Here is a 9,707-nt window from a genome sequence, read left to right on the forward strand (position 1 = left end):
TATCCTAATTAGCGTACTCCTGTTTATAAAGTAATAATTCATAATAGGCTACTACACTAGAAAGCATAATATGGGCACAGAGGATCATTAGCTTATTTAAAAAAAATAAAAAGACATTGTCGACCGTCTGAAGGGCCCGCGATTTGGGCAGCGCGCGCTTCAAATACCAAAATAGATCATTGTTAAAGTTGCGACTGTCAGTGAAAAGCAGAGACCCAGCCGGGCATATCGCAATATTTAAAAAATACAATCGCGGAAAAACTGTTTGAAAAGCAAATGCCTATTGCTGTAAAGGGATGACAATGAAAAGACTCCAATCGGTCTTTTAGTTATCAAAATTGTTAACTTAATTGAGCGAACAGTATCTTATTGGCACTAGCGGAGAACATCGGCCATATCCCCGGTGACAAAAAATGTACCATGGCACTACAATGGTACTTTAATTCATACCATGGTACTACAATGGTACTTTCATTCATACCAAGGTACTTCTATGGTACTTTCATTCATACCAAGGTACTTCTATGGTACTTTCATTCATACCATGGTACTACAATGGTACTTTCATTCATACCATGGTACTTCGACTTATACCATGGTACTACAATGGTACTTTCATTCATACCATGGTACTACAATGGTACTTTCATTCATACCATGGTACTACAATGGTACTTTCATTCATACCAAGGTACTTCTATGGTACTTTCATTCATACCAAGGTACTTCTATGGTACTTCGACTTATAACATGGTATACTCTGAACCATGGATATGCACCATGGATGGTACTGCCATGCACCTAAATAATGCCATGGTGGAGTAAAGGTGGTCTGTAAATAATGCCATGGTAGAGTAAAGGTGGTCTGTAAATAATGCCATGGTGGAGTAAAGGTGGTCTGTAAATAATGCCGTGGTAGAGTAAAGGTGGTCTGTAAATAATGCCATGGTAGAGATATCACTAGATAGTACAGTTGGTAGGATAGTCTGGATCGTTCAGCCGCGACTCTGTAACACACCAGATATTACAGTTGGTAGGATAGTCTGGATCGTTCAGCCTCGACTCGGTAACACACCAGATAGTACAGTTGGTAGGATAATCTGGAACGTTCAGCCTCGACAACACACCAGATAGTACAGTTGGTAGGATAGTCTGGATCGTTCAGCCTCGACTCGGTAACACACCAAATATTACAGTTGGTAGGATAGTCTGGATCGTTCAGCCGCAACTCGGTAACACACCAGATAGTACAGTTGGTAGGATAGTCTGGATCGTTCAGCCGCGACTCGGTAACACACCAGATATTACAGTTGGTAGGATAGTCTGGATCGTTCAGCCTCGACTCGGTAACACAGCAGATAGTACAGTTGGTAGGATAGTCTGGATCGTTCAGTCGCGACTCGGTAACACACCAGATATTACAGTTGGTAGGATAGTCTGGATCGTTCAGCCTCGACTCGGTAACACACCAGATATTACAGTTGGTAGGATAGTCTGGATCGTTCAGCCTCGACTTGGTAACACACCAGATATTACAGTTGGTAGGATAGTCTGGATCGTTCAGCCTCGACTCGGTAACACACCAGATAGTACAGTTGGTAGGATAGTCTGGATCGTTCAGCCGCGACTCGGTAACACACCAGATATTACAGTTGGTAGGATAGTCTGGATCGTTCAGCCTCGACTCGGTAACACACCAGATATTACAGTTGGTAGGATAGTCTGGATCGTTCAGCCTCAACTTGGTAACACACCAGATAGTACAGTTGGTAGGATAGTCTGGATCGTTCAGCCTCGACTCGGTAACACACCAGATATTACAGTTGGTAGGATAGTCTGGATCGTTCAGCCTCGACTCGGTAACACACCAGATATTACAGTTGGTAGGATAGTCTGGATCGTTCAGCCGCGACTCGGTAACACACCAGATATTACAGTTAGTTGGTAGGATAGTCTGGATCGTTCAGCCTCGACTCGGTAACACACCAGATATTACAGTCAGTTGGTAGGAAAGTCTGGATCGTTCAGCCTCGACTCGGTAACACACCAGATATTACAGTTGGTAGGATAGTCTGGATCGTTCAGCCTCGACTCGGTAACACACCAGATATTACAGTTGGTAGGATAGTCTGGATCGTTCAGCCTCGACTCGGTAACACACCAGATATTACAGTCAGTTGGTAGGAAAGTCTGGATCGTTCAGCCTCGACTCGGTAACACACCAGATATTACAGTTGGTAGGATAGTCTGGATCGTTCAGCCTCGACTCGGTAACACACCAGATATTACAGTTGGTAGGATAGTCTGGATCGTTCAGCCGCGACTCGGTAACACACTAGATATTACAGTTGGTAGGATAGTCTGGATCGTTCAGCCTCGACTCGATAACACACCAGATATTACAGTTGGTAGGATAGTCTGGATCGTTCTGCCTCGACTCGGTAACACACCAGATATTACAGTTAGTTTGGTAGGATAGTCTGGAGCGTTCAGCCTCGACTCGGTAACACACCAGATATTACAGTTAGTTGGCAGGATAGTCTGGATCGTTCAGCCTCGACTCTGTAACACACCAGATATTACAGTTAGTTGGTAGGATAGTCTGGATCGTTCAGCCGCGACTCGGTAACACACCAGATATTACAGTTAGTTTGGTAGGATAGTCTGGATCGTTCAGCCTCGACTCGGTAACACACCAGATATTACAGTTGGTAGGATAGTCTGGATCGTTCAGCCGGGACTCGGTAACACACCAGATATTACAGTTGGTAGGATAGTCTGGATCGTTCAGCCTCGACTCGGTAACACACCAGATATTACAGTTGGTAGGATAGTCTGGATCGTTCAGCCTCGACTCGGTAACACACCAGATATTACAGTTGGTAGGATAGTCTGGATCGTTCAGTCTCGACTCGGTAACACACCAGATATTACAGTTGGTAGGATAGTCTGGATCGTTCAGCCTCGACTCGGTAACACACCAGATATTACAGTTGGTAGGATAGTCTGGATCGTTCAGCCGCGACCTGTAACACACCAGATAGTACAGTTGGTAGGATAGTCTGGATCGTTCAGCCTCGACTCGGTAACACACCAGATATTACAGTTGGTAGGATAGTCTGGATCGTTCAGCCGCGACTCGGTAACACACCAGATATTACAGTTGGTAGGATAGTCTGGATCGTTCAGCCTCGACTCGGTAACACACCAGATAGTACAGTTGGTAGGATAGTCTGGATCGTTCAGCCTCGACTCCATAACACACCAGATAGTACAGTTGGTAGGATAGTCTGGATCGTTCAGCCTCGACTCGGTAACACACCAGATATTACAGTTAGTTTGGTAGGATAGTCTGGATCGTTCAGCCTCGACTCGGTAACACACCAGATATTACAGTTAGTTGGCAGGATAGTCTGGATCGTTCAGCCTCGACTCGGTAACACACCAGATATTACAGTTAGTTTGGTAGGATAGTCTGGATCGTTCAGCCTCGACTCGGTAACACACCAGATATTACAGTTGGTTTGGTAGGATAGTCTGGATCGTTCAGCCTCGACTCGGTAACACACCAGATATTACAGTTGGTAGGATAGTCTGGATCGTTCAGCCGCGACTCGGTAACACACCAGATATTACAGTTGGTAGGATAGTCTGGATCGTTCAGCCTCGACTCGGTAACACACCAGATATTACAGTTGGTAGGATAGTCTGGATCGTTCAGCCTCGACTCGGTAACACACCAGATATTACAGTTGGTAGGATAGTCTGGATCGTTCAGCCTCGACTCGGTAACACACCAGATATTACAGTTGGTAGGATAGTCTGGATCGTTCAGCCTCGACTCGGTAACACACCAGATATTACAGTTGGTAGGATAGTCTGGATCGTTCAGCCTCGACTTGGTAACACACCAGATATTACAGTTGGTAGGATAGTCTGGATCGTTCAGCCGCGACTCGGTAACACACCAGATATTACAGTTGGTAGGATAGTCTGGATCGTAGATCATCCAGTGATTGGCCACGTTAGGCGCACCAATTGGTTTCACCTCGTTAGTCAGTATGTGTTTCACCTGTTCTGGTTTGTCATCTCATTAGTCAGAAGGTGTTTCACCTGTGCTGGTTTGTCATCTCATTAGTCAGAAGGTGTTACACCTGTGCTGGTTTGTCATCTCGTTAGTCAGAAGGTGTTACACCTGTGCTGGTTTGTCATCTCGTTAGTCAGAAGGTGTTACACCTGTGCTGGTTTGTCATCTCGTTAGTCAGAAGGTGTTACACCTGTGCTGGTTTGTCACCTCGTTAGTCAGAAGGTTTGTCACCTGTGCTGGTTTGTCATCTCATTCGTCAGAAGGTGTTTCACCTGTGCTGGTTTGTCATCTCATTAGTCAGAAGGTTTTTCACCTGTGCTGGTTTGTCATCTCATTAGTCAGAAGGTGTTTCACCTGTGCTGGTTTGTCATCTCATTAGTCAGAAGGTGTTTCACCTGTGCTGGTTTGTCATCTCATTAGTCAGAAGGTGTTTCACCTGTGCTGGTTTGTCATCTCATTTGTCAGAAGGTGTTTCACCTGTGCTCTTTCAGGGTTTTATTTTGTTTACCTCTTGGGCAAATTTAGTGTCTTTTTGGTCCCAGTTGTTGTTGCTCGTCAACTTTCAGTGGACACCTCCATGAGTGTCTTTCAGAACCCCTCCTAGAACCCCACCTGTTTCGTTTAGGTGGTTGTTGTTGTTAGTTTCCCCTTCTGTTTGAGCGTTAATGTTTGGTTTCTTGCTGGGAAACGTAACATAAAAGACCTATAAACTCACCCGCCATCACAGCTAACAGGTGGACATTGTGCAATCAGTCTTAGTGGTAACCTGGTACCGCACGTCGTGATTGACAGGTGGTTGCGCCAGACAACATGGCCCATGTGAGCTGTCACCAACCAACCATTGTAGAGTATGGCTGGTCTATGAAACTTCATCCGATCGGTTAAAAGAAACCTGTCCCACCTCCCAGAGCTCCTTCTCTCGCTCTCCTTGCTTACAAAACGCTGTTTGCACATCTATAAATCTTTTTTGTCCAGGTTGGGCGCTAAACCACTGCCAAAAGACTGAGCATGCCAAATTAACATGCGCAGGTTTACAGATGCAAATATTAAGTTACAAGTTTGCAAATGCAATTACAGATTATTCTTTCATGTTCACAACTCGTCAGTTACACACTTTGCAAAGTGTGTTTACAACTACACATCTATTCTACATGCTCAAGTCATTATGTAAATTAACTTCATAATTTATAACATTCTATGTACTTATAACTGTTTTTAGTAGTCTGATTATTTGTCGACCTACCCCCAATCAACATGTCTCGACAAAAAGCTAGGCCACATGTTTAACAAAGTTAGCTAGCTAGCTACTAGGTGCTAACTAGGCTACTGCTAGGTTGTCATCTTCAACCTCTACGCTAACGCTAACTGGGTTACTGCTAGGTTGTCATCTTCAACCCCTACGCTAACGCTAATTGTGAATGATCACATTTTTTTTTTAGCAAGTCAACAATGTCCGATATGTGATGTGTGAACTGTTCATCTCAATCAGGCAACACTGATCACTAGCTAACGTTAGTAAGTTAGCATGGCTAGTTAGCCAGGCCGTGTGTTAGCTAGCTAGCCAACCTTAGTTACCTAACTTCAAATTTAGCAAATCATTTACTTAGTTAGCCATTTGTCCAGTGTGATTACAAAACAAATTCACATTTTGGTTCGGCTTTAAACTAACTTTGTGCTTGTAATTTAGCTTTGTGCTTGTAATTGAGCCATCTAGCTAGATCACATCCCACCGCAGTGAGAAAGGTGAACCAGTAAACTGCAGTTAACCCAATAAAGCTAAAAAAATAGTTAACAGTAAGCTAAAGTTAACCCAGTTAGCTCAAATGGCTAACGTTAGCGATCGTTGTCATCGCCACAGCAATGTTAGCTAGCTACATTTTCTTAGCAGAATCCTAGAAGCCGAAATATTTTGCATGCATGGTCTATCCCTTTTTGTTAGAAAAGCTGTTCTAGTGAAACTCACCCTGTTTTGTGAAGCTCACCTTTCACTTGTTGTTCTTCCTCTTCTGAATCCATCTCTAGTCTTCCATGTCTGAACCCAAGTCCACAGAGTCACCAGGTTCTGGCTGTGGTGTTCCAGACCAGAGAAGCTCACAGCAGGGTCCAGAGATGGTCTCAGTGAAGCTGGAGGACTGCAGTCAACCACTGCAACTCAATGTGATTGTCAAAGAGGAGCCAGAAGTCCTAGAGGAAGAGATGGCTGTCAAAGAGGCGGAGGAGGAGAGAGCAGTCGGAGAGGAGGTGGAGGAGAGAGCATTCAAAGAGGAAGAGGAGGAGAGAGCAGTCAAAGAGGAAGAGGAGGAGAGAGCAGTCAAAGAGGAAGAGGAGGAGAGAGCAGTCAGAGAGGAGGTGGAGGAGAGAGCAGTCAAAGAGGAAGAGGAGGAGAGAGCAGTCAGAGAGGAGGTGGAGGAGAGAGCAGTCAAAGAGGAAGAGGAGGAGAGAGCAGTCAAAGAGGAAGAGGAGGAGAGAGCAGTCAGAGAGGAGGTGGAGGAGGAGGAGGAGGAGAGAGCAGTCAGAGAGGAGGTGGAGGAGAGAGCAGTCAGAGAGGAGGTGGAGGAGAGAGCAGTCAAAGAGGAGGTAGAGGAGGAGAGAGCCATCACAGAGGCGACGGAGGAAAGACCACTCAAAGAGGAGGTGAAGGAGAGCGGAGTCAACGACGAGGAGAGTCCAGTCAAAGAAGAGAACAGGGACGGGTCTTCTCTAGAGGAAGAGGAAGTAGATAGTATCACTGATCCAGGTCAGCAGGAGATTCCACAACTGTTATTGACAGCTCACTTCCCACAACTATTATTGACAGCTCACTTCCCACAACTATTATTGTTAAAGTGAGCTCCGCTTCTAGACAGAGATTGTGGTCGTGTAAAAGTTTAGCTTTCGCCCGACCCCTCGCCCCGACCCGGGCTCGAACCAGGGACCCTCTGCACACATAGACAACAGTCACCCACGAAGCATCATTACAAAAGCCGCGGCCCTTGCAGAGCAAGGGGAACAACTACTTCAAGTCTCAGAGCGAGTGACGTCACCCGATTGAAACGCTATTAGCGCGCACCACTGCTAACTAGCTAGCCATTTCACATTGGTTACAGTAGCAGTATACCATTAACCCACTGTGCAACTTATTTACCCACCTGTGTCTATATCTTTAAATATTGTGGAATCAGGATCCTGTTATGGGTATGCTTGTCACTGGCAGAGACAGGATAGTTTGTCAGGATCAAAATAAATATTAAAGGAGCGAAGCTCAGGTTAAAGTTAGAGGAAAACCGACAATGGATACATGTTGCCCTAAGAGATGTGTGAAGTTAGTCTGCTTCAATATAATTGAGACCTGTCATGGCTGCCAAAAGGTGGTTCCAGGAAGTAATCAAGGAAGTATTAACTGGGTTTTGAGGACATGTGACGCAATCAAGACATCTTTGTTTTTTTATGACTTCTGAAATGTTCTATAATTTGTCTTTGGTAACTTTATAAATATTTTGGTCGGTTGTGTAGATTGGTTGTGGAAAAATCTAACGTAATTCCCTTTTGATATTTTTTGTTTTAAGGCAGCAAAATGTGTAGACTATGCAAGAGGTGTGTAGACTTTTAACTAGCTACTGTATGTCCATATTCCCACAGGAGAGATCTCCAACCCAGGTTCAGACAGTGAGCCCAGTTCCACAGCATCAGGAAACCATAAACAACACAGACGGAGGAACTCAAGACAGAAACATCACCACTGCATGGACTGCTTCACTAGTTTCTATGATCCAGAGGAGTTGAGAAGGCACACTTGTAGGCCCCGCCCCTGCTCAGATTGCAGAGGCAATTGTCCAATTCCCCTCAAATCACACCAACAGACTCACAGAATAAAGAAGATTTACCCGTGTGATCAATGTGGGAAGAGCTTTCCGACACCAAGCAAACTAATGACGCACCAGAAAACTCACACAGGAGAGAGGCCTTACCACTGCTCCCAATGTGGGACTAGCGTCAGTAATTTAGCACATCTAAAGCGACACCAGAGGATAATACACCTGGGAGAGAAGCCTTACCACTGCTCTCAGTGTGATAAGCGCTTCAGTCAGGCAGGTCACCTAAAGACACACCAGCGAACTCACACAGGAGAGAAGCCTTACCACTGCTCTCAGTGTGGGAAGAGCTTTGGTCGGGCAGGATCTCTGAAGACACACCAGATTACTCACACAGAAGAGAAGCCTTATCACTGCTCTCAATGTGGGGATAACTTCACCAGTTTATATTTCCTAAAGAAACACCAGATAACTCACACAGGAGAGCAGCCGTACCACTGCTCTCAGTGTGGAAAGAGCTTCAGTCAGGCAGGAGACCTGAAGCAACACCAGCGAACTCACACAGGAGAGAAGCCATACCACTGCACTCAGTGTGGGAAGCGGTTTGGTTGGGCACGAGCTCTAAAGACACACCAGCTAACTCACACAGAGGAGAAGCCTTATCACTGCTCTCAGTGTGGGAGGAGCTTCAGTCAGACGGCACACCTGAAGAAACACCAGCTAACTCACACAGGAGAGCAGCCGTACCACTGCTCTCAGTGTGGAAAGAGCTTCAGTCAGGCAGGAGACCTGAAGCAACACCAGCGAACTCACACAGGAGAGAAGCCATACCACTGCACTCAGTGTGGGAAGGGTTTCAGTCGGCCAGCACACCTAACGAGACACCAGCGAACTCACACCGGAGAGAAGCCTTACCACTGCTCTCAATGTGGGAAGAGCTGCAGTCAGACAGCAGACCTAAAGAGGCACCAGCTAACGCACATCGGAGAGAAGCCTTACCACTGCTCTCGGTGTGGGAAGAGTTTCAGGCATTTAACAACTCTGAAGATGCACCAGATGAGAAGCTTTTCCACTGCTGTTAGTGTGGGAAGAGTTTTAAATGCATAAAATATCAGAAGATGTTGCCCAACACTGACCTTTATAATGGTGTTGCCACGCTGGGCATCTAACCAATATTGACTGAGTTGTTTTTTTTCTTATTTTCTTCTCCAACCTCATGTACATTGTCATATAAAAAAATGTACCAAAGCTTATGAAATATGACATGAGGGTCACATTTTAAATTAAAGTGTCTATTCCTCCAGAAATCTATTCAGTTTCTATCTCCATAAATCAATACTTTCTTCACCACACTTCTATTATCGAAAGTCAACCGCTCTCCTCTTGAACGTTTGATTTGCACATTGATGTTATTGCACCAGTGTTGGGGAAACACATTAGTAACACAGGGGGTTAGAGTAATATCATTACATTACTCAGTAACAAGGTAACAACAACAAAGTTGAAATGTGTATTTAAATAGTAACTAGTTAGCAACGTGTTACTTTCGTAATAGAGTTGCAGTGTCAAGCCGTGTGGCGTTTCCATGATGTGAAGGCATTTCATCTGCCAGGAGAGTCACCTGGTTTACAGGTAAATACATGAAGCCTTACTCACCTGACCTTCTCACATTATACCTTACTCACCTGACCTCTCACATTATACCTTACTCACCTGACCTCTCACATTATACCTTACTCACCTGACCTCTCACATTATACCTTACACACCTGACCGCTCATATCATACCTTACTCACCTGACCTCTCACATTATACCTTACTCACCTGA

General features: G+C 45.1%; 1 protein-coding gene across 1 annotated transcript; it reads left to right on the top strand.

Annotated features, from left to right (window-relative positions):
* Positions 1 to 7,898: 7,898 nt before the first annotated feature.
* LOC118940176 (zinc finger protein 180-like) lies at positions 7,899 to 9,200 on the top strand. The gene has a single exon (XM_036948490.1). It carries the CDS (start codon positions 7,996 to 7,998, stop codon positions 8,983 to 8,985), a length of 990 nt encoding a protein of 329 aa, XP_036804385.1. The 5' UTR covers positions 7,899 to 7,995; the 3' UTR covers positions 8,986 to 9,200.
* Positions 9,201 to 9,707: the final 507 nt, after the last annotated feature.

Source organism: Oncorhynchus mykiss, chromosome 17 (assembly GCF_013265735.2).
Source record: "Oncorhynchus mykiss isolate Arlee chromosome 17, USDA_OmykA_1.1, whole genome shotgun sequence".
Taxonomy (NCBI): Eukaryota; Metazoa; Chordata; class Actinopteri; order Salmoniformes; family Salmonidae; genus Oncorhynchus; species Oncorhynchus mykiss.

Bases quoted from the DNA above. Each gene is read 5' to 3' on its own strand.
- LOC118940176 (XM_036948490.1), top strand. From the start codon at position 7,996: ATGACGCACCAGAAAACTCACACAGGAGAGAGGCCTTACCACTGCTCC.